This window comes from Mustelus asterias, chromosome 25 (genome assembly GCF_964213995.1).
Source record: "Mustelus asterias chromosome 25, sMusAst1.hap1.1, whole genome shotgun sequence".
NCBI classification, from domain to species: domain Eukaryota; kingdom Metazoa; phylum Chordata; class Chondrichthyes; order Carcharhiniformes; family Triakidae; genus Mustelus; species Mustelus asterias.
Genome location: NC_135825.1, coordinates 40,124,877 through 40,150,555, shown reverse-complemented (window position 1 = coordinate 40,150,555; position 25,679 = coordinate 40,124,877). Strand labels below are relative to the sequence as shown.

Here is a 25,679-nt window from a genome sequence, read left to right as displayed (position 1 = left end):
TCGATTCCCAGCTTGGGTCACTCTCTGAGTGAAGTTTGCACGTTCTCCCCCTGTCTGCGTGAGTTTCTTCCAGGTGCACCGGTTTCCTCCCACATTCTGAAAGACATACTGGTTAGGTGCATTGACCCGAACAGACGCTGGACTGTATTCCAGGATTTTGACCCAGCGACTGCAAAGGAACAGCAATATATTTCCAAGTCAGAATGATGAGTAGCTTGGAGGGAAACTTGCAGTGGTGGTGTTCCCATGTATCTGCTGCTCTTGTCCTTCTCGATGGAAGTGATCGTGGATTTGGAAGGTGCTGTTGAAGGATCTTTGGTGGATTGCTGCAGTGCATCTTGTAGATAGTGCACACTGCTGCTACTGAGCGTCGTGGTCGAGGAAGTGGATGTGGTGCCAATTAACTGAGCTGGTTTGTCCTGGATGGTGTCAAGCTTCTTAAGTGTTGTTGCAGTTGCATCCATCCAGGCAAGTGGGAGTATTCCATCACACTCCTGACTTGTGCCTTGAAGATGGTGGACACACTTTGGGGAGTCAGGAGGTGGGTTACTCACCGCAGTTTTCCTAACCTCTGACCTGCTTTTGTAGCCACTGTGTTTACGTGGCTAGTCCAATTGAGTTTCTGGTCAATGGTAACCAAGAATGTTGACAGTGGGGGATTCAGTGTTGGTAACACCATTGAACTTTAAGGGGTGGTGGTTAGAGTGTCTCTTCTTGGTGATGGTCATTGCCTGGCATTTGTGTGGCGTGAATGTTACTTGCCACGTGTCAGCTCAAGCCTGGATATTGTCCAGAACTTGTTGCATTTGAACATGGACTGCTTCAGTATCTGAGGAGTCAATCATTTGTAACCATATTCTTCCCTCTCATCTACAACTAATATTTGTGAGAGTAAAAGTGTGGGTTCGCCGAGTGAGCGAAATGTCACATTTTAAATCTCCGGGGAAAGTTTGTTTTTATTTTCTAATTTACAAGAAGCTTGCTGCTACAATGGGAAAAATTTGGATAATCACTTGGAGGGTAAGAAAACACACATGTATCTTATACGGTACACACTGATCCCAGATAGTAAGAAACACATATTCTGTCTGTGACAAATTGGGAGCTTGTTTGGGATCAAATGTATTGCAAATGAAACAAATCTGACCTTGAGCAAATTCAAAGTCATAGAAATCATAGAAATTATAGAAACCCTACAGTACAGAAAGAGGCCATTCGGCCCATCGAGTCTGCACCAACCACAATCCCACCCAGGCCCTACCCCAATATCCCTACACATTTTACCCACTAATCCCTCTAACCTACGCATCTCAGGACACTAAGGGGCAATTTTAGCCTGGCCAATCAACCTAACCCGCACATCTTTGGACTGTGGGAGGAAACCGGAGCACCCGGAGGAAACCCACGTAGGAGAATGTGCAAACTCCACACAGACAGTGACCCAAGCCGGGAATCAAACCCAGGTCCCTGGAGCTGTGAAGCAGTGCTAACCACTGTGCTACCGTGCCGCCCACGGAAGTAGGCTTACATTAACACTACAATGAAGTTACTGTGAAATGATGCCGTCCGAACATCTCAGCCAAGATAGAAGATACAGAGCCTAAAATAGAACAGGTCGTCATAGCCACAATTTACCTAGAAGAGTGGAGGCTAAAGTTCGAGCTTCAGGTAGGGGGAACTCCAAGTGAGAGGGACAATGCTTTCCATCTAGAAAAGCTTGAGAGTTTGTTGCAGGAACAGAAAGGTCACAACTAAGAAAGTAGTTGGGGAGAACTTGACTTTAATTTAAATGCCTTCAGTCCAGAGGCAACAGAATGACCGAATTGTCACAGCACAGAAGGAGGCCATTTGGCCCACTGTGTCTGAGCCAGCTCTCCAAATCAGCAATTCACTTAGTGCCATTCCCCTGCCTTCTCCCCATAATCCTGCACATTCTTCCTTTTCAGATAACAGTCCCATTCCCTTTTCAACACTTTGAGTGAGCCTGCCTCCACACAGTCTCAGATCTTAACCACTCGCTGTATAAAAATATTTCTTTCCATATCATTTTTTGTTTCATTTACTAATTACTTTAAATCTGTGCCATTTCATTCTTGGTCCCTTCACAAGTTTCACCCCATCTAATCTGCCCAGACCCCTTGTGATTGTGAATGCCTCTATCAAATCTCCTCTCAGTCTACTCCAAGAAAAATTCTCCAATAAATCTTCAAATTGAAGTTTCTTATTCCTCGAACCATTTGCGTGAATCTTGTCTCCAGTGCCTTAGCATCTTTTCTAAAGTGTGGTGCCCAAAACTAGATGCAATATTCCAGCTGAAACTGAAAAACTTCAACACAACCTCCTTATTTTTATATTCCATGCTACTATTATTAAAGGCTAGGACACAGTGTGCTTTATTAACTATTTTCTCATTTGGTTTGGTCACTTTCAATAATTTATGCACCTATCGAACCATAGAAAAGTTATAGCACATCAGCCTATCTTATCCCTGCGAGCCTGAGGGCACCCAGATACCCTTCCTAATCCTCCCTGCGAGCCTGAGGGCACCCAGATACCCTTCCTAATCCTCCCTGCGAGCCTGAGGGCACCCAGATACCCTTCCTAATCCTCCCTGCGAGCCTGAGGGCACCCAGATACCCTTCCTAATCCTCCCTGCGAGCCTGAGGGCACCCAGATACCCTTCCTAATCCTCCCTGCGAGCCTGAGGGCACCCAGATACCCTTCCCAATCCTCCCTGCGAGCCTGAGGGCACCCAGATACCCTTCCTAATCCTCCCTGCGAGCCTGAGGGCACCCAGATACCCTTCCTAATCCTCCCTGCGAGCCTGAGGGCACCCAGATACCCTTCCTAATCCTCCCTGCGAGCCTGAGGGCACCCAGATACCCTTCCTAATCCTCCCTGCGAGCCTGAGGGCACCCAGATACCCTTCCTAATCCTCCCTGCGAGCCTGAGGGCACCCAGATACCCTTCCTAATCCTCCCTGCGAGCCTGAGGGCACCCAGATACCCTTCCTAATCCTCCCTGCGAGCCTGAGGGCACCCAGATACCCTTCCTAATCCTCCCTGCGAGCCTGAGGGCACCCAGATACCCTTCCTAATCCTCCCTGCGAGCCTGAGGGCACCCAGATACCCTTCCTAATCCTCCCTGCGAGCCTGAGGGCACCCAGATACCCTTCCTAATCCTCCCTGCGAGCCTGAGGGCACCCAGATACCCTTCCCAATCCCACCTTCCTGCACTGGGTTGTTGTCTCAGCCCATGGCACTGTTTTTTAAAAAAAGAGGAGATTCCACGCCAATGTTCTTTCCAACTTCTGTTTGCAGCAGCCAGCTGGCTTGTAGCACTGCAAGGTCTCTTTAAGAATGACATGCCACTGTGCATGTGCACGTCTTAAAGGGACCATTACTTGTACACAACTTGTGTCGCTGTGCAACACATTCCAGATTGCGGCACGCTCAGGCAGCTTAGAGTGAATGTTACCCCACGAGGTCTTAAAGTTTTAAAGTTTATTTATTAGTGTCATAAGTAGGCTTACATTAACACTTCAATGAAGTTACTGTGAAAATCCCTCAGTTGCCAGACTCCGGCACCTGTTCGGGTACTCTGAGGGAGAATTTAGCACGGCCAATCCACCTAACCAGCACGTCTTTCGGACTGTGGGAGGAAACCAGAGCACCCAGAGAAAACCCACGCAGACACTGGGAGAATGTGCAGACTTTGCACAAACGGTGATCCAAGCCAGGAATTGAAGCCAGGGGTGGCGCTGTGAGGCAGCAGTGCTAACCACTGTGCTACTGTGCTAATAATAGAATCATAGAATCCCTACAGTGCAGAAAGAGGACATTTGGTCCATTAAGTCTGCACCAACTCACCAAAAAAACATCCCAACCATGCCCTCCTCTCCAACCTATCACCGTAAGCCCGTGCATTTCCCATGGCCAATCCACCTAACCTGCACGAGATGCTATGAAAATGCAAGATGTTTCTGTAAACTGTCTTCCCTTTATTAGTGAAATGGAATCAATAGTTTATCCTGGAATTACCTGGAAAGTCAGCAGAAGGGTAAGGCTCCTTCACTTCATTGACATTAGCTTCAAACTCATCCACTTTCAGCTGCAAATGTTAAACAGATGCCATGAGGAATGTAGCAACACAATTCTTACATACACACCAATCCCCAGCTTAGACTCTTACCTAGCACAGTGAACCTGTACAGGGAGTGCCATTCTCGACCCTAGGGTATACATACAGCAGTTAACATGCCAAAATATATATCCCACCCCGTTGCCAAAGCTAAGTCCAGCGTTCACTTTCAATATTGTCCTGTTGACACCTGCAATTTGAGTCCATACCTGGGAGCCAGACCAGGTCCTCAGTGACTCAGGGCTGGGTGGATGACAGGGCAAGCTGGGAGCAGCCAAACCCCAGACCCACCGAACCCCACTGGAGACGGAGAAAGAACAACTACAACAGTGATTTTAACAACAATAATGGCAGTAAAATTGTGGAAATTAAATGTGTTCATGGATTAAATGATGTCTCGAGTATGGTATTTTTCCATAAAGTTCATTCTGTTGAAACAGGTTGCTTCAAGTTAAAGGCTGTGATGATCTATTGGTATCACAAGGAAAAACTAGAGGGAATCTTCATAGAATCATAGAAACCCTACAGTACAGAAAGAGGCCATTCGGCCCATCGGGTCCGCACCGGCCACAATCCCACCCAGGTCCTACCCCCATATCCCTACATATTTTACCCACTAATCCCTCTAACCTATGCATCTCAGGACACTAAGGGGCAATTTTTTAGCATGGTCAATCAACCTAACCCGCACATCTTTGGACTGTGGGAGGAAACCAGAGCACCTGGAGGAAACCCACGCAGACACGAGGAGAATGTGCAAACTCCACACAGACAGTGACCCAAGCCGGGAATCGAACCCAGGTCCCTGGAGCTGTGAAGCAGCAGTGCTAACCACTGTGCTACCGTGCCGCCCCTAACCACTGTGCTACCGTGCCGCATGCTGATGATTTTCTGTCAGGAGGTTCTGTAGAATTTGAGTAATGGATGATCAACAAAATAAAGGAGGAATTCAGGCTTCAGAGCCTTTAAACACTGAGGTTTAGACATTAAGTAGAACAAGTCAGGAGTGACATTGAATCATAGAATCCCTATATTGCAGAAGGAAGCCATTTGGCTCACCGGGTCTGCATTCACTCTCCAAAGAGCATCTTACTTAGGCCCACCCCTCTCCCCTGCCCTATCCCCTTCACCCCTGCATATTAATCATGGATAATCTACCTAACCGACATCTTGGGACACTAAGGGACAAGTTAGCATGGCTAATCCACCTGCGTGTCCTCAGGCTGGCATGGACAAGATGGGCCGAATGGCCTCCTTCTGTGCTGCAACTTTTTTATGTTTCAATTGTTCTGAATGGCCTCCTTCAGCAAGGTAAAAATTCTGTGACACCAAAGTTGTGATTGTCTGGCACGAATGAGTTTAACTCTGACCTTGGCAGTGGTGGGAATGCCCTCAGCCTTCAGCTTTGCCAGTTCAAGTTTCTTCAACAGTAGCTTCTCTTCTTCTGAACGGCCTGGATTGGCAGCTCTGAATAATCAATATAGAATACAGGATTGAACAGCAAATCAAAGGACTGGCTGCATACCCAATGCAGCTGCAAAGCCGGTCCTCAGTTACCAAGCCTGAGGTCCAAGTCTTCATAGAATCATAGAAACCCTACAGTGCAGAAAGAGGCCAACTGGCCCATCGAGTCTGCACCGAGCACAATCCCACCCAGGTCCTACCCCCATATCCCTACACATTTACCCGCTAATCCCTCTAACATACGCGTCTCAGGACACAAAGGGGCAATTTTAGCATGGCCAATCAACCTAACCTGCACATCTTTGGACTGTGGGAGGAAACTGGAGCACCCGAAGGAAACCCACGCAGACACGAGGAGAATGTGCAAACTCCACACAGACAGTGACCCAAGCCGGGAATCGAACCCAGGTCCCTGGAGCTGTGAAGCAGCAGTGCTAACTGCTATGCTACCGTGCTGCCCACTATGCTGCAGTGCCGTCTTCGTGACCAAACCTGAGGCCTTGGTCTTAGTGACCAAACCTGAGGCCTGGGCCATTCCTCAGTGACCCAGACTGAGGTCTAGGCCTTAGTGACCAAGCTTGATGCCTGGGACACTACTTAGTGCCCAAGCCTGAGGCCTGGGCCTTAGTGACCAAGGCCTCAGGCTTGGCTGGTTCAGTGACTGAGTCGAAAGGTCTATGACTCGAGGTGTTAGCTCTGTTTCTCCTCCTATGGATGCTGGTAGGCCTGTGAATTTTTCCAGCATCCTCTGTTCTTGAATCAAAGGTTTGGGCTGGTTGTCACTGACTGATCTGCATGGATCAGTTTTTAGTGACTCAGCCGATGCCAGTTCTCAGGAGCCTGGACCTGTTCCGAGTTACTGAGCAAATTGGCTGGTTATCGAGGAGTTACTCCTTCAAAATTAGATTATTTGCTCAAACTAAAATCTTGGGGCGGGTGTTTTGATCTGAATTTTCTAAATATGGAGTTCCTGTTGAATGAGATGGAGCTGTTCCATGTCTAACTGCAGCACTGAACTGGCCACTGTATCCCACAGAGTTCCCAGCGTTTGGTGATGGCAAATTTTCCTTACACTTTCCTTTGCCATCTCCCTTACTCATCTCTATCCTGCTCTCTCACACTCACCTCTCCAACTTTCTCCTCTTCTTCTCCTCTGCTGCTTCTTTCTGAGCTGATGTCAGACTTTCTGCCTCTGCTAGATTGTCAACTGCAATGGCCAAGAAAACATTCAACAGAATATCTGGAGAAACTAAGCTCAGGATCCCAATGTGCATAAAAAAACACCAAATATCCAAACTCCAACACAGTTACAAATGGGCAAAGTATCCATCAAATATATTGTAAAGATGCGTTTCCACAGACTTCATGAGTGAACACAAAAGGTATTTATTAATCAGAATTGTATAGCAGCTGCATGGCTGTAGCCAGCTCCCAAAATGTGTCTGCCGAGGAGCCTCTCTTACCCATGGGGTGATTCCACACTGAGTCTCGATTGGTCACCAAGGCAGGGCACACTTGTTCTGTTGTGTTGCCCTTAGAGGGACAATAACTCCTTTATACAATCTTCAATAATTAATTTACTCCCTCCTAACTACTAACTAAACATTATGGCATAGTTGGACAAATATAAGTCGAGTCTTTAAGGGGGCTTTCTGTATCTTATAAAGTGGTGTAATTCTGATGTCTGAGATTCTTCCACAGGATCGACACTAACAGGAACAGCAATAATGGGTACCTCTTCAAACATGGGTGATTCATCACTATTTGCTTCCATGGAGATATCAGTTATGTCGATAACAGGTCGATCGAGTACTTCAGTGCTTGACAGTTTCAAAAACATTTCTTGATAGCAACACTGACTGCTAAAATGTTTCTCTACTCTTCAAATGGGCCACGTGTTTACAAATGATCTGTCCCTCCAGGTCCACTAGGTATGAAAAGGGTCTTGGAGACAATAATCCCGGGGATCCAACTTGATTTACTATCAAAGTTCCTCTAATATATGGCTTCATTGACCAAAGATTACTGTGAATCATGGCTTGCTTTCTGGGTACTTTGGCTAGCTCTACCTTTCTGAGCAAATGTGGCATCACAAGGCTCAATCTTGTTCTGAGACCCATGTTTCATTAACAGTTCTGCTGGTGGAACTCCCACTGTTGTGTGTGAACTGGTACGATATGTTGCGAAATTGGGTAGAGTAATTGTAGATTGGGAGGCAGGAAATTAGAATTTGGTGTTATAAGAATGGTAAAATTGTAAAATGCTGCGGGGTAAAGCATCACATGATCCCTTTAAAAGGTGGTGTTTTTTCTGTGCTTAGAGTTTTTAAAAAATGCAAGTACATAGAGTACCCAAACTAAAACACTTGTATCGAAAGGCCAAGCAGCAATTTTTACTAAGACAACAGGTTTTTGAATTTAGCCAATCAATTTGAATCAGGCACTTAGATACCAAATACCTTTTAAATTTAAATCTGATGGTTTTGACAACCTAGGACCAATCCTATTGTGGGAAATATTGATATGTCATCACAGGTATAAAAGAAGGGGTCAGTGGAACAAAGAAGTAGAGCAACTGCCACTTGCCAGAGCTAACGGCTCTCAGCTCTCAACTCAACTGAGAATTGCTGGCTCTCATAGCACCATCTAGACAGCAAATGTATGAAAGAAGAAAGAAGTTCCAGACAGAAGGATCAACAGAGAAGGCCCAAAATATTCAGGAAGACACAAAACCTGGTTGTAATTCAGAGAGTGATTAAATTCTATTTTTGTGAATGAGTGGGAATTGCATTTATTTGAACAGCATACCATTAGAATCTTGTTTTATTCAGAAATAATATATAGAAGGAATTTATTCGGTTTCTTAATAGTTAATTTGTTCACTGTTAGTTAGATAAATAAATTGTTACGTATTGATTTTAGAGAGAGGGATTTATTTTTATTTAGCCACTGGAAGTTTCTGAAGAGCAGGTCACACACACATTTTACAGATTCTAGGGCAAGGTGCTCCTCTTTGGGTGTTTCGGTCTTAGTTCTCAGAGGGAGCATCCACCTCTGCTTTATATCAGACAGCTAAGGAGAAATTGAGAGATTTTAGTCTTCAAGGTTACTCCCGACAGCGTTTTTTTAGGCCAGACTGAAAATTTGGACATAGAAATATAAGATCTAGGCTCAGACGTAGGCCATTTGGCCCCTCGAGCCTGCTCCACCATTCAATAAGATCATGGCTGATCTTTTCATGAACTCAGCTCCATTTACCCGCCTGCTCACCATAACCCCTAATTTCTTTTACTGTTCAAAAATCTATCTCTGCCTTAAAAACATTCAACAAGGTAGCCTCAACTGCTTCACTGGGCAGGGAATTCCATAGATTCACAACCCTTTGGGTGAAGAAGTTCCTCCTCAACTCAGTCCTAATCTGCTCCCCCTTATTTTGAAACCATGCCCCTAGTTCTACTTTCATCTGCCAGTAGAAACAACCTCCCTGCTTCTATCTTATCTGTTCCCTTCATAATTTTATATGTTTCTATAAGATCCCATCCCCTCCTCCCCCATATTCTTCTAAATTCCAATGAGTATAGTTCCAGTCTGCTCAGTCTCGCATTAGCCAACTCTCTCAACTCTGGAATCAACCCAGTGAATCTCCTCTGCACCCCCTACAGTGCCAGTATATCCTTTCGCAAGTAAGGAGACCAAAACTATAAACAGTACTCCAAGTGTGGGCTCATCAGGACTTTATACAGCTGCAACATAACCTCCCTGTTTTTAAACTTCATCCCTCTCGCAATGAAGGGCAAAATTCCATTTGCCTTCTTAATTAGTGCCACAGGGATCAGTGCTTGGTCCTCTGCTCTTTGTGATTTTTATTAATGACTTAGAGGAGGGGGCTGAAGGGTGGATCAGTAAATTTGCTGATGACACCAAGATTGGTGGAGTAGTGGATGAGGTGGAGGGCTGTTGTAGGCTGCAAAGAGACATAGATAGGATGCAAAGCTGGGCTGAAAAATGGCAAATGGAGTTTAACCCTGATAAATGTGAGGTGATTCATTTTGGTAGGACTAATTTAAATGTGGATTACAGGGTCAAAGGTAGGGTTCTGAAGACTGTGGAGGAACAGAGAGATCTTGGGGTCCATATCCACAGATCTCTAAATGTTGCCACTCAAGTGGATAGAGCTGTGAAGAAGGCCTATAGTGTGTTAGCTTTTATTAACAGGGGGTTGGAGTTTAAGAGCCGTGGGGTTATGCTGCAACTGTACAGGACCTTGGTGAGACCACATTTGGAATATTGTGTGCAGTTCTGGTCACCTCACTATAAGAAGGATGTGGAAGCGCTGGAAAGAGTGCAGAGGAGATTTACCAGGATGCTGCCTGGTTTGGAGGGTAGGTCTTATGAGGAAAGGTTGAGGGAGCTAGGGCTGTTCTCTCTGGAGCGGAGGAGGCTGAGGGGAGACTTAATAGAGGTTTATAAAATGAAGAAGGGGATAGATAGAGTGAACGTTCAAAGACTATTTCCTCGGGTGGATGGAGCTATTACAAGGGGGCATAACTATAGGGTTCATGGTGGGAGATGTAGGAAGGATATCAGAGGTAGCTTCTTTACGCAGAGAGTGGTTGGGGTGTGGAATGGACTGCCTGCAGTGATAGTGGAGTCAGACACTTTAGGAACATTTAAGCGGTTATTGGATAGGCACATGGAGCACACCAGGATGATGGGGAGTGGGATAGCTTGATCTTGGTTTCAGATAAAGCTCGGCACAACATCGTGGGCCGAAGGGCGTGTTCTGTGCTGTACTGTTCTATGTTCTATGTTCTTAATTAAAACGTGTTCCTCATTAGGGGCGTGACTGAGATCGGGCCGAGAGCCTCTCCCTGTTAACAGAGAAAACAGGAGGCCACCACGGTCAGGAACGCCCTTCATTGCAACAACAAGAGCGCTTGCCTGACTCAGCCCAGTGAAACAAACAGAAAGCGGCTGTATGATACACGTCAGGGGAATCTGTCAAGCCAGAACTCAGTCAAATGCAATAAATTGAGAGGGGAAGTGAAAGGGCAAAAAGATAATTTGAGAATAGTTGAAAATTAACATAAATTAGAACCAATAACTCTTCAGCCAGTTTATGAACAGTAAGAGGCAGGGTGGGATCTGTTAGCCCCAAAGAGGGTCACAGTAGGCTAGAATATGGGGATAGGGCCTGGGTGGGATTGTGGTTGGTGCAGACTCGATGGGCTGAATGGCCTCCTTCTGTACTGTAGGGATTCTATGAAATCATCCCATCCAACAACCCCCCCCCCCCCGCCCCCGCCCCATCCCAACTGCTGAGCCTGTGCCCCCCCCCACTGCCTTGCAGTCTGACTGTGAGACCACTCAGATTGAAGGATACAGTTTCCACAGACAAACAAGATGATGAAGTAAATACAGACCAGCACACCGGGGAAGGAGGGGCCTCCATAGGCCATGATGCCATCATTCATGACAGAATTCCAATCCTCACCGGTCAATATCTGCACCAAAAACAGCATGTTACAGTTTGTTCCAACAACACCTGGGTCTCATTGTCAGCCATCACACCCCTCCACAAACCACCACAGGTTCATTTCCTTACCAGGTCAGCATCTCTGTGGCACTGTCCAGGCAAGGGCAGCCAGAGGAGGGGGGAGAGAGGAAAGGAAGAGGGGAGTGGAGGGAAGGAAGGGGAGAAGGGAAAGAAGGAAGAGAGAACAGAAGAACGGAACACATCGGAGCAGAAATAGACATCAGCCCATTGAGCCTGCTCCACCATTCAATATGATCGCAGCTGATCTTTGGCTTCAATTAAATTTTCCTGCCCACTCCACATGACCAACAGAGGCTATATCCTAGCCTTTAATATATCGAAGCATTCACATCCTTCTGAGTAGAATATTCCAAAAATTCACAATCTATTGAGGTTGTGAATAACCTGATCCCAGGTTATTTTCCAGTCCCGCGTAGCAGAGAATCAGATCATGGGAACCATTTCACTATCTAAGTAATGCAAAAGGTCATGCCCTATTTGGAATAAACAAAAGGTTCCACATTGCATACCACTCCCAAACAAGTAGGATCGTGGAAAGGGTGAACCGTACCCTAAAAGGTATGATTGAAAAGACCGTCCAGCAAAACAATTTCACTTGGAACATCATGTTGCCCTTTGCCCTGATGCTGGCATGGAATACAGCAGCATGTTCTACCTGATTAACCCCCCATACCCTGATGATCAGACACCCCATGACAGGAATTGAATGGTTTTCAGACTCGATCTGCCTGAGCCTGAAGTCACAGCCCTCAGCCATGAGCAGGCAGTAAAGATGGTGCTGGAAAACATACAGGCCACACAGATGGCAGCCACTGTTAAATCAGGGCAGAAAAAGAAACAAAGCAAGACCTACTTCAACGGCAAAGTAAACCTAACAGAGAATGAGCTGGGACAAAAGGTAATAATCCAAATTTTCCAACCAGGCACATTCCCGTCCCCCAAGTACTCTGGACCCCACCCTGTAGTGGATAAGGCAAGCCCATCAGTGTACAAGATCTTAGTGGAATCTGGGAAGACCAGATGGTACCACATAAACCAGATGAAGGCATACGGCTCCCAAAGCAACCATCAGTTTCGCATATCCCCAGAGGAATGACAGATGCCAGCCCCAAGTCCCGATTCCTTGTCCCTGATCTGAATCCCACAGAAACGGCCTCCCCGATTACTGCCATAAAACCGAACCAGGAGAACTATAGAACATAGAAAACTACAGCACAAAACAGGCCCTTCGGCCCCACAAGTTGTGCCAAACATATCCCTACCTTTTAGGCCTACCTATAACCCTCCATCCTGTTAAGTCCCATGTACTCATCCAGGAGTCTCTTAAAAGACCCTATTGAGTTTTCCTCCACCACCACTGACGGCAGCCGATTCCACTCGCCCACCACCCTCTGTGTGAAAAACTTCCCCCTAACATTTCCCCTGTACATACCCCCCAGCACCTTAAACCTGTGTCCTCTCGTAGCAGCCATTTCCACCCTGGGAAAAAGCCTCTGAGAGTCCACCCGATCTATGCCTCTCAACATCTTATATACCTCAATTAGGTCTCCTCTCATCCTACGTCTCTCCAAGGAGAAAAGACCGAGCTCCCTCAGCCTATCCTCATAAGGCATGCCACCAGGCAACATCCTTGTAAATCTCCTCTGCACCCTTTCAATCTTTTCCACATCCTTCCTGTAATGAGGCGACCAGAACTGAGCACAGTACTCCAAGTGGGGTCTGACGAGGGTCTTATATAGCTGCATCATTATCCCCGGACTCCTAAACTCAATCCCGCGATTGATAAAGGCCAGCACACCATACGCCTTCTTAACCACCTCCTCCACCTGCAAGGCCGATTTTAGAGTCCTATGGACCCGGACCCCAAGGTCCTTCTGATCCTCTACAGTACTAAGAGTCTTTCCCTTTATATTGCACTCCTTCATCCCATTTGACTTGCCAAAATGGACCACTACGCATTTATCTGGGTTGAAGTCCATCTGCCACTTCTCCGCCCAGTCTTGCATCCTATCTATGTCCCTCTGTAACTTCTGACATCCCTCCAGACTATCCACAACCCCACCAACCTTCGTGTCGTCGGCAAACTTACCAACCCATCTCTCCACTTCCTCATCCAGGTCATTTATGAAAATGACAAACAGCAAGGGTCCCAGAACAGATCCCTGGGGCACACCACTGGTGACCGACCTCCAATTAGAAAAAGACTCATCTATACACACTCTCTGCCTCCTTTGGGCAAGCCAGTTCTGGATCCACCGGGCAGCAGCCCCTTGGATCCCATGCCCTCTCACTTTTTCTATGCTCCACTCACGAAGCATTGAGGAGTCAGCATGGCTCCAAGGCCCACGGAAACATTTGATCAGACATTCCAATGAGAACAAAGCTAAACAAAACATCTTACAGCCCAAGTCCTCCTATTCTGAGCAAGATTTCATAAAAGCTCCCTTGCATGTCCGGACACTCAGCCATCTAAACTTTGAAAGGTGAAACTTCTGACTGAAAGCAGTCACATATTTATCTCCTCCCCATTCAAGCAGAAAGAAAGAAGGACCGGGCAGGGTAATCCTGGTCCTAGCAGTATATGATTCTATCTTAGAGGCACCACAGACCAAATACAGGTACATGGTCACAAGCACGCTCTCAATTGTAAATTTTGAGATCGATCCACAAAATCTCAGGCCAATATTTATGCTTGACACAATTGACACGCCAAAAAGGGGGGGAAAAATCAGTTAAAAAGCAGTTTTGAGGAAATTAGGGTAGCAAGTGCGGAGCAGCACCAAATATAACCAATAGAGATCTCCACCAGTGGAGGAGGGTTAGAGGAATATATTTAAAACCATACAGATATTATCAAATGATAATATTATAATTATTATATAATAATATTATCTCACAAATGTTACCTTGATTTCTCCTCAGGATAACCATGAAGTTGGAAGACATTCCTTTTTTTGATTTAATTTATTATTGTCACATACATTAGTATACAGTGAAAAGTTTCTTGTGTGCTATACAAAGCACACCGTTCATAGAGAAGGAAAGGAGAGGGTGCAGTGTCAAGTGTTGCAGCCATAGCTAGGGTGTAGAGAGTTTATGAGAGTTAGAGTAGAGTTTTAAAAGCATGGAACAAGAGTAAAAGATACAATTAGAGGATATGCTGGGGGCAGCTCGCAAGAAATCGCCACACTCTGGCACCATCTTGAATCAATCTGAAGACCTACGTCATTGGATTCATCACCGGGATTAATTCACAGAAAACACCGAACAAAAAAAAATGTATTTACCCTGGGTACATGTGGTTCACCCCACTGGGCGCAGGCAAATGTTAGGATGGTATGTTATGGGTACACACCAATAAAAGTCACTAAATGCACCTCATCATCCTTACGATAAAATTCACCCTACGGAGACTAAGTACGGAGACGATGCTCAACCAATGGTCTCCATGTGTATATTAAAGAATCTTTTGCACATATCTGTAAATATTTGAATTCACGAAAATACTGTACCAACCCATTTTTGTTTTTGATTTTACAAAGTTTGAGATTTGTATGTCCATTTGAGAAAATGTTTAAGATTGGGACCCGTTTTGTCTTGACGTTTGCAATATTGAACTTTTCTGTGTATGAAGTTTAAAGTTAATGTTTTAACAGTACCTAATTAAGAATGTTTGTATTGTGAAAAGGGTGAGGGATTTGGGCTGACTGTCTGAGACTCAGATGCTTGCCTGAGAAGGGAATTTGACTTGGGTTGTGTGATCCTACTAGCTGAGGCTCATTGGATCAAGAAGAGGGCAAATTACTTGAGCAAGAAGGCCCAACATTGGACACTTCAAATTAATATACAGCTAAACAGCTTCTGCAAACAAAAAGCCTGATAGAATTCAGACAGGACAAGGTTATCACAGGTCAAAAGACAACAGGGACCACACCAGGATAAAGGCAAAATACTGCTGGTGGTCAAATCTGAAACAAAAACAGAAAATGCTGCAAAAACTCAGCAGGTCTGACAGCATCTGTGGAAAGAGAATAGAGCCTGATGAAGGGTTATCCAGACTCGAAACATTGGCTCTATTCTCTGTCCACAGATGCTGTCAGACCTGCTGAGTTTCTACAGCATTTTCTGTTTAGGGACCATACCAGAGTTGTCTTGCAGCTTGTATTTGACCTTCATAATGGGGGAGTCATTATGACCCAAAACAGAATCTAGACGACAGATTGAAAGAGAGGCTCTAACTTTACAATGGAAGAGTTGTTATGGCCGAAACCCATCAGGAAGTACTCAGCCAGAATAATAGAAAAAGACATTCTCCGGAATTTGAGCGCCCAGCCCACCATGGAATCAGAGCGGGTGAGGGGTGGACAATGGAAATGTCCATTGACCTTGGACGGACTCAAGAACAGCTTCTTCCCTCCTGCCATCAGACTTTTGAATGGACCTTTCTCACAATAAGTCGAGCCTTCTCCACACCGTAGCTATGACTGCAACACTACATTCTGCATGCTCGCCTTTCCTTCTCTTTGTATGGTATGCTTTGTCTGTATAGCGCACAAGAAACAATACTTTTCACTGCATATTCATACACGTGACAATAATAAGTCAAATCAAATCAAAACCAAGGGAAGGGGGAAATAGAGTATGAAAGTAAGCTAGCGAGGAACATAAAAACTGACTGTAAAAGTTTAGGATCATCGACACAGATGCCATCATCTCACGTGAGAACACCATCCACCAGGTACACGGTACATACTCTTGCAACTCGGCCAACATTGTCTACCTGATACGCTGCAAGAAAGGATGTCCCGAGGCATGGTACATCGGGGAAACTATGCAGACGCTGCGACAACGGATGAATGAACACCGCTCGACAATCACCAGGCAAGACTGTTCTCTTCCTGTTGGGGAGCACTTCAGCGGTCACGGGCATTCGGCCTCTGATATTCGGGTAAGCGTTCTCCAAGGCGGCCTTCGCGACACACGACAGCGCAGAGTCGCTGAGCAGAAACTGATAGCCAAGTTCCGCACACACGCGGACGGCCTCAACCGGGATATTGGGTTCATGTCACACTATTTGTAACGCCCACAGTTGCGTGGACCTGCAGAGTTTCACTGGCTGTCTTGTCTGGAGACAATACACATCTTTTTAGCCTGTCTTGATACTCTCTCCACTCCCATTGTTTTGTTTCTTAAAGACTTGATTAGTTGTAAGTATTCGCATTCCAACCATTATTCATGTAAATTGAGTCTGTGTCTTTATAAACACTGTTTGTGAACAGAATTCCCACTCACCTGAAGAAGGGGCTTAGAGCTTCGAAAGCTTGTGTGGCTTTTGCTACCAAATAAACCTGTTGGACTTTAACCTGGTGTTGTTAAACTTCTTACTGTAAAAGTTTATACAGGTATGTAAAGAGAAAAAGATTGACTAAAATTAAGGTAGACCCTTACAGTCAGAAACAGGAGAATTCATAACAGGGAACAAAGAAATGGCTGAGGAACTAAATTCATAGTTTGCTTCTGTCTTCACAAAGGAAGACATGAGTAATGTACCAGATGTTCCGGGAGAAACAAGTTTTAGTGAGGAGCTGAAGGAAATCAGTATTAGTAGAGAAATAATTTTGGGGGAATTGATGGGATTGAAGGTGGATGAATCTCCAGGGCCTGATAATCTTCATCCCAGGGTACTTAAGGAATTGGCCCTGGAAATAGTAGATCTATTGGTAGTCATTTTCCAATATTCTTTTGACTCTGGACTGGTTCCTATGGATTGGAGGATAGCTAATGTAAACCCGCTATTCAAAAAGGGAGGTAAAGAGAAAACATGGAACTATAGACCAGTGAGCCTAACGTCAGTACTGGGAAAGTTGCTCGAGTCCATTATCAAGGATTTCACAGTTCAGCATTTGGAAGGCAGTGGTATAATCAGACAACGTCAACATGGATTTACAAAGGGGAAAGCATGCTTGGCGAATCTACTGGAATTCTTTAAGGATTTAACTAGTAGAGTTGACCAAGGAGAACCAGTGGATGTTGTTTATTGAGACATTCAGAAGACTTTCGACAAGGTCTCACAGAGCAGATTGCAATGTGAAGTTAAAGCGCATGGGATTGCGGGTAGTGTCTTGAGATGGATCAAAAGCTGGTTAGCAGATAGGAAGCAAAGAGTTGGCATAGATGGGTATTTTTCTGTTTGGCAGGCAGTGACTAGTGGCGTAACTAGTGCTCGGACCCCAACTGTTCACATTATATATGAATGATTTGAAGAGGAAACCAAATTTGCAGATGATACAAAGTTGGGTGGGAGGGTGAGCTGTGAGGAGGATGCAGAGATTCTTCAGCGTGATTTGGACAGGCTGAGTGTGTGAGTATTTGCATGGCAGATGCAGCATAATTTGGATAAAAGCGAGGTCAGTCATGATCAAAATGAATGGCAGAGCAGGCTCAAAGGGCTAAATGGCCTACTCCTGCTTCTAATTTTTATGTTTTTATGTTTCAGTCAGCCTTTTTGGGGAAAAGTTAACTTAATTTTACTGTGTAAAAGTTGTTCCTTTAACTTGCAAGTGTTTTTAATTAAGCTAAGTTCGAACCACAGTCCTTTCTCTGTCTCAAAGCACCTGGGTAAATGTGCTTTGAGTGATAAACTGGTCGAAGTGTCTGTATAGAGTATTTCACAGGCAACATTTCCATCTTGAACTCACTGCAGGACAGTAGGACTCCATTGTAGCACATTCCACTCTGGAACTCACTGCAATCCAATGAGATTCCATTGTAGCACATTTACACATCTGCGGTCACTAGGCTCCGCCTCTATTCCATTGAGTCATTAATTCGTGCCCTCTCCTTCTCTGGAACACTAACTCCCACCCTCTCCCTCTCTCTGAGGTCTGAAGCTCAGCATCTGGTTGAAAGGATTTGTGTCTTGATGAACCACAGTACAGAAGAGAATGATGGTTGGTTCTGAATGAGAGAAGACAACATCTTTTCCACCAGAGGATTAAAATGCAGCAGAGACTTTAAAAGAAAAGTAATGATTGCTGTTCTGTAACACCTTAAACCCGTCAAGTACTTTACTACCTCTGAAGTACTGTGCTATGGTAGGAAACATGGCAACCAAATCGCGAAGGTAGACATGAATAAAAAACCAATTCAGTCTAGAACTTTTCCAATTTCTGATGAAAAATCAACCTGAAACTTTAATTTCTTTCAGACTCTATTAAGTCTGCCAGTATTTCCAGAATTTTCTGTTTTTATTTGTATTTATTTTGGCGCTGACTGTGGGATAAATAACACCTGAGAGACAGTTTGGAATCTTTTCTGTCCACTGAGGCGAACATACAAGATCTTGCTCTAACGTCAAAAGACAGTAACTCTAACAATTAGTGCAGTCGTGTCAGCTTGCATTAAAGCTCAATCCTCTGGAGCGGGCCTTGAGTAACCTCCCAAAAAAAGCATTTAAAAACAACAATAAAGTGTGATTCATGCAACCCGATACTGACCTGGAACACACTCAGCAATGCCTGAGGAAAGTTATCAAACGTGCTCCTTCGCACAACCATGTCATCAAAGTTGTACTTGCCACCAAACAGCTGCATCCCAAGCAATGAGAAGATGATGATGAAGAGGAATAGAAGTAGTAGTAAGGATGCAATAGAACGGACTGAGTTCAACAGGGAGGCGACCAGGTTACTCAACGACGTCCAGTACCTAAGCAAAAGAGAGAATTAGAATAAGGCGTAAAATTTATGGCCCAAAGCACATCTACGGACAATAACTGCTCTAAACGCCAAGGAAAAAGGGCATGTCAAGGTGAGCCAAAAAAACTGATATGTTGAATTATACCAAAGAAAGTTGTGACACGGCTAAAAAGCTGGAGAATACAACACACTGCCAGACAGAGAGTACAGCACACTGCCAGACAGAGAGTACAGCACACTGCCAGACAGAGAGTACAGCACACTGCCAGACAGAGCGTACAGCACACTGCCAGACAGAGAATACAGCACACCGCCAGACAGAGAGTACAGCACACTGCCAGACAGAGAGTACAGCACACTGCCAGACAGAGAGTACAGCACACTGCCAGACAGAGAGTACAGCACACTGCCAGACAGAGAGTACAGCACACTGCCAGACAGAGAGTACAGCACACTGCCAGACAGAGAGTACAGCACACTGCCAGACAGAGAGTACAGCACGCTGCCAGACAGAGAGTACAGCACTCCGCCAGACAGAGAGTACAGCACTCCGCCAGACAGAGAGTACAGCACTCCGCCAGACAGAGAGTACAACACACCGCCAGACAGAGAGTACAGCACGCTGCCAGACAAAGGGAACAGCACTCAGGTAGACAGAGAGTACAGCACTCCGCGAGGCAGAGAATACAGCACACCGCCAGACAGAGAATACAGCACACCGCCAGACAGAGAGTACAGCACTCCGCCAGACAGAGAGTACAGCACACCGCCAGACAGAGAGTACAGCACTCCGCCAGACAGAGAGTACAGCGCGCTGCCAGACAGAGAGTACAGCACACTGCCAGACAGAGAATACAGCACACCGCCAGACAGAGACTACAGCACGCTGCCAGACAGAGAGTACGGCGCGCTGCCAGATAGAGAGTACGGCGCGCTGCCAGACAGAGAGTACAGCACACTGCCAGACAGAGAGTACAGCACTCTGCCAGACAGAGACTACAGCACGCTGCCAGACAGAGAGTACAGCGCGCTGCCAGATAGAGAGTACGGCGCGCTGCCAGACAGAGAGTACAGCACACTGCCAGACAGAGAGTACAGCACACCGCCAGACAGAGAGTACAGCACACCGCCAGACAGAGAGTACAGCACACCGCCAGACAGAGAGTACAGCACACCGCCAGACAGAGAGTACAGCACACCGCCAGACAGAGAGTACAGCACACCGCCAGACAGAGAGTACAGAACTCCGCCAGACAGAGAATACAGCACTCCGCCAGACAGAGAGTACAGAACTCCGCCAGACAGAGAGTACAGAACTCCGCCAGACAGAGAATACAGCACACCGCCAGACAGAGAGTACAGCACGCTGCCAGACAGAGAGTACAGCACGCTGCCAGACATAGAGTACAGTGCGCTGCCAGACAGAGAGTACAGCACGCTGCCAGACAGAGAGTACAGCACACTGCCAGACAGAGAGTACAGCGCGCTGCCAGACAGAGAGTACAGCACACTGCCAGACAGAGAGTACTGCACACTGCCAGACAGAGAGTACAGCGCGCTGCCAGACAGAGAGTACAGCACACTGCCAGACAGAGAGTACTGCACTCCGCCAGACAGAGACTACAGCACTCCGCCAGACAGAGACTACAGCACTCCGCCAGACAGAGACTACAGCACTCCGCCAGACAGAGACTACAGCACTCCGCCAGACAGAGACTACAGCACTCCGCCAGACAGAGACTACAGCACTCCGCCAGACAGAGACTACAGCACTCCGCCAGACAGAGACTACAGCACTCCGCCAGACAGAGAGTACAGCACTCCGCCAGACAGAGAGTACAGCACTCCGCCAGACAGAGAGTACAGCATTCCGCCAGACAGAGAGTACAGCACTCCGCCAGACAGAGAGTACAGCACTCCGACAGACAGAGACTACAGCACTCCGCCAGACAGAGAGTACAGCACACTGCCAGACAGAGAGTACAGCACTCCGGCAGACAGAGAGTACAGCATTCCGCCAGACAGAGAGTACAGCACTCCGCCAGACAGAGAGTACAGCACTCCGACAGACAGAGACTACAGCACACTGCCAGATAGAGAGTACAGCACTCCGCCAGACAGAGCGCACAGCCCTCCACCAGACAGAGAGTACAGCACTCCGCCAGACAGAGAGTACAGCACTCCGCCAGACAGAGAGTACAGCACGCCGCCAGACAGAGAGTACAGCACTCCGCCAGATAGAGAGTACAGCACTCCGCCAGACAGAGAGTACAGCACTCCGCCAGATAGAGAGTACAGCACTCCGCCAGACAGAGAGTACAGCACTCCGCCAGACAGAGAGTACAGCACACTGCCAGACAGAGAGTACAGCACGCCGCCAGACAGAGAGTACAACACTCCACCAGACAGAGAGTACAGCACTCCACCAGACAGAGAGTACAGCACTCCACCAGACAGAGAGTACAGCACTCCGCCCGACAGAGAGTACAGCACGCCGCCAGACAGAGAGTACAGCACTCCGCCAGACAGAGCGCACAGCACTCCGCCAGACAGAGAGTACAGCACTCCACCAGACAGAGAGTACAGCACTCCGCCAGACAGAGAGTACAGCACGCCGCCAGACAGAGAGTACAGCACGCCGCCAGACAGAGAGTACAGCACTCCACCAGACAGAGAGTACAGCACTCCACCAGACAGAGAGTACAGCACTCCGCCAGACAGAGAGTACAGCACGCCGCCAGATAGAGAGTACAGCACTCCGCCAGACAGAGCGCACAGCACTCCACCAGACAGAGAGTACAGCACTCCGCCAGACAGAGAGTACAGCACTCCGCCAGACAGAGAGTACAGCACTCCGCCAGACAGAGAGTACAGCACGCCGCCAGACAGAGAGTACAGCACTCCGCCAGACAGAGAGTACAGCACTCCGCCAGACAGAGAGTACAGCACTCCACTAGATAGAGAGTACAGCACTCCGCCAGATAGAGACTACAGCACTCCGCCAGACAGAGAGTACAGCACTCCGCCAGACAGAGAGTACAGCATTCCGCCAGACAGAGAGTACAGCACTCCGCCAGACAGAGAGTACTGCACTCCGCCAGACAGAGAGTACAGCACTCCACTAGACAGAGAGTACAGCACTCCGCCAGACAGAGAGTACAGCACTCCGCCAGACAGAGAGTACAGCACTCCGCCAGACAGAGAGTACAGCACTCCACTAGATAGAGAGTACAGCACTCCACTAGACAGAGAGTACAGCATTCCGCCAGACAGAGAGTACAGCATTCCGCCAGACAGAGAGTACAACACTCCACCAGACAGAGAGTACAGCACTCCACTAGATAGAGAGTACAGCACTCCACTAGACAGAGAGTACAGCACTCCGCCAGACAGAGAGTACAGCACTCCGCCAGACAGAGAGTACAGCACTCCGCCAGACAGAGAGTACAGCACTCCGCCAGACAGAGAGTACAGCACTCCGCCAGACAGAGAGTACAGCACTCCGCCAGACAGAGAGTACAGCACTCCACTAGATAGAGAGTACAGCACTCCACTAGACAGAGAGTACAGCATTCCGCCAGACAGAGAGTACAGCATTCCGCCAGACAGAGAGTACAGCACTCCGCCAGACAGAGAGTACAGCACTCCGCCAGACACAGAGTACAGCACTCCGCCAGACAGAGACTACAGCACTCCGCCAGACAGAGAGTACAGCATTCCGCCAGAGAGAGAGTACAGCACTCCGCCAGACAGAGAGTACAGCACTCCGCCAGACACAGAGTACAGCACTCCGCCAGACACAGAGTACAGCACTCCGCCAGACAGAGAGTACAGCACTCCGCCAGACAGAGCGTACAGCACTCCCCAAGGCAGAGAGTACAGCACACCGCCAGACAGAGAGTACAGCACTCCGCCAGACAGAGAGTACTGCACACTGCCAGACAGAGAGTACAGCACTCCGCCAGACAGAGAGTACAGCACTCCGCCAGACAGAGCGCACAGCACTCCAGCAGACAGAGAGTACAACACGCCGCCTGACAGAGAGTACAACACACCGCCAGACAGAGCGCACAGCACTCCACCAGACAGAGAGTACAGCACACTGCCAGACAAAGACTGCAACCCACCGCCAGACAAAACCTACAGCAGGCCGCCAGACAGAGAGTACAACACACCGCCAGACAGAGAGTACAGCACGCTGCCAGACAAAGGGAACAGCACTCAGGTAGACAGAGAATACAGCACACCGCCATACAGAGAGTACAGCACACCGCCAGACAGAGAGTACAGCACTCCACCAGACAGAGAGTACAGCACTCCGCCAGACAGAGAGTACAGCACTCCGCCAGACAGAGACTACAGCACTCCGCCAGACAGACAGAACAGCACTCTGCCAGACAGAGACTACAGCACTCCGCCAGACAGACAGAACAGCACTCCGCCAGACAGAGAGTACAGCGCGCCGCCAGACAGAGAGTACAGCACACCACCAGAGTACAGCATTCCGCCAGACAGAGAGTACAGCACGCTGCCAGACAGAGAGTACAGCACACCACCAGACAGAGTACAGCATTCCGCCAGACAGAGCGTACAGCACACTGCCAGACAGAGAGTACAGCACACCGCCAGACAGAGTACAGCACACCACCAGACAGAGAGTACAGCACACTGCCAGACAGAGAGTACAGCACACCGCCAGACAGAGTACAGCACACCACCAGACAGAGAGTATAGCACACCGCCAGACAGAGAGTACAGCACACTGCCAGACAGAGAGTACAGCACACTGCCAGACAGAGAGTACAGCACACTGCCAGACAGAGAGTACAGCACTCCGCCAGACAGAGAGTACAGCACTCCGCCAGACAGAGAATACAGCACTCCGCCAGACAGAGAGTACAACACACCGCCAGACAGAGAGTACAACACACCGCCAGACAGAGAGTACAGCAGGCCACCAGACAGAGAGTACAGCACTCCGCCAGACAAAGACTACAACACACCGCCAGACAGAGAGTACAGCACTCCGTCAGACAGAGAGTACAACACACTGCCAGACAAAGGGAACAGCACTCAGGTAGACAGAGAGTACAGCACTCCGCGAGGCAGAGTGTAGAAACCGCAGCGAGACAGAGGGTACAACACACCGCCAGACATAGACTACAACCCGCCGCCAGACAAAGACTACAGCAGGCTGCCAGACAGAGAGTACAGCACACCGCCAGACAGAGTGTAAAGCAGGCTGCCAGACAGAGAGCACAGCAGGCTGCCAGACAGAGAGTACAGCAGGCCACAAGACATAGAATACAGCATGCCGCCAGACATGGCATACAGCAGACCGTCAGACAGAGCATACAGCAGATTGCCAGACAAAGAGTACAGCACTCTGCCAGACAAAGACTACAACCCACCTCCAGACAAAAACTACAGCAGGCCACCAGACAGAGTACAACACACTGACAGACAAAGAGTACAACACACCGCCAGACAGCACTCCACCAGACAGAGAGTACAGCACACCACCAGACATAGACTACAACCCGCCGCCCGACAAAGACTACAGCAGGCCGCCAGACAGAGAGTACAACACATCGCCAGAGAGTACAACACACCGCCAGACAGAGAGTACAACACACCGCCAGACAGAGAGTACAACACTCCGCCAGACAGAGAGTGCAGAATGCCGCCAGACAGAGAGTGCAGAATGCCGCCAGACATGCAGCAGGACGCCAGACAGAGTGCACAGCAGACTACCAGACAGAGTATACAGCAGGCCACCGGACAGCATGTACAGCATGCCGCCAGACAGAGAATACAGCACACCGTCAGGCAGACAGTACAGTACTCTGCCAGAAAGAGAATACAGCACTCCACGAGGCAGAGTGTAGAAACCGCAGCGAGACAGAGAATACAGCACACTGCCAGACAGAGAGTACAGCACTCCGCCAGACAGAGAGTACAGCTGCCGCCAGACAGAGAGTACAGCACTCCGCCAGACAGAGAGTACAGCTGCCGCCAGACAGAGAGTACAGCACTCCGCCAGACAGAGAGTACAGCACTCCGCCAGACAGAGAGTACCGCTGGCCGCCAGACAAAGATTACACTAGGCTGCCAAACAGGGAGTACAGCAGGCCGCCAGACAGAGGGTACAGCACATCGCCAGACAGAGAGAACAGAATGCCACCATAGAGAGAGTACAGGTGGCCGCCAGACAGTGAATACAGCATGTCACCAGACATGCAGCAGGCCACCAGACAGAGCATACAGCAGACCGTCAGACAGAGCGTACAGCACATCGCCACACGGAGAGAACAGCACATCGCCAGACAGAGCATACAGCAGGCCACCAGACAGAGGGTACAGCAGACCGCCAGATTGCGATTACAGCACGCCGCCAGACAGAGAATGCAGCAGGCTGCCAGACAGAGAGTACAGCACACCAGCAGACAGAGAATACAGTAGCTGGCCAGAGAGTACAGCACACCGCCAGACAGAGAGTACAACACACCGCCAGACAGAGAGTACAGCGGGCCACCAGACAGCGTGTGCAGCATGCCGCCAGACAGACAGTACAGCACTCCGCCAGACAGAGAGAACAGCACTCCGCCAGACAGAGCGTACAACAGGCTACCAGACAGAGCATACAGCAGGCCGCCAGACACAGAGCACAGCAGGCAGCCAGACAGAGAGTTCAGTACAGCACCAGACAGAAAGTACAGCAGGCCGCCAGACAAAGACTACGTCAACCACCAGACAGAGAGTACAGCAGGCTGTCAGACAGAGAGTACAGCAGGCCATCAGACAGAGAATACAACAGGCCGCCAG

The 25,679-nt window shown here is 48.0% G+C and overlaps 1 protein-coding gene across 6 annotated transcripts in view; it reads right to left on the bottom strand.

The window, feature by feature from the left end:
• LOC144511902 (voltage-dependent L-type calcium channel subunit alpha-1S-like) overlaps nucleotides 1-25,679 on the bottom strand; it is an 841,603-nt gene that overhangs the window by 711,163 nt on the left and 104,761 nt on the right. For all 6 annotated transcript variants that reach the window (XR_013500922.1, XR_013500923.1, XM_078242345.1 and 3 more), the window contains exons 11-15: nucleotides 18,657-18,864; nucleotides 10,987-11,107; nucleotides 6,730-6,844; nucleotides 5,511-5,607; nucleotides 4,041-4,110 (exon numbers count right to left, since the gene is read on the bottom strand). Coding sequence is in view for 4 of the 6 variants with exons in the window: in XM_078242345.1 (XP_078098471.1) it covers nucleotides 4,041-4,110; nucleotides 5,511-5,607; nucleotides 6,730-6,844; nucleotides 10,987-11,107; nucleotides 18,657-18,864 (611 nt within the window). In the remaining 2 variants the exon portion in view is untranslated. The remainder of the gene's footprint in view (nucleotides 1-4,040; nucleotides 4,111-5,510; nucleotides 5,608-6,729; nucleotides 6,845-10,986; nucleotides 11,108-18,656; nucleotides 18,865-25,679) is intronic.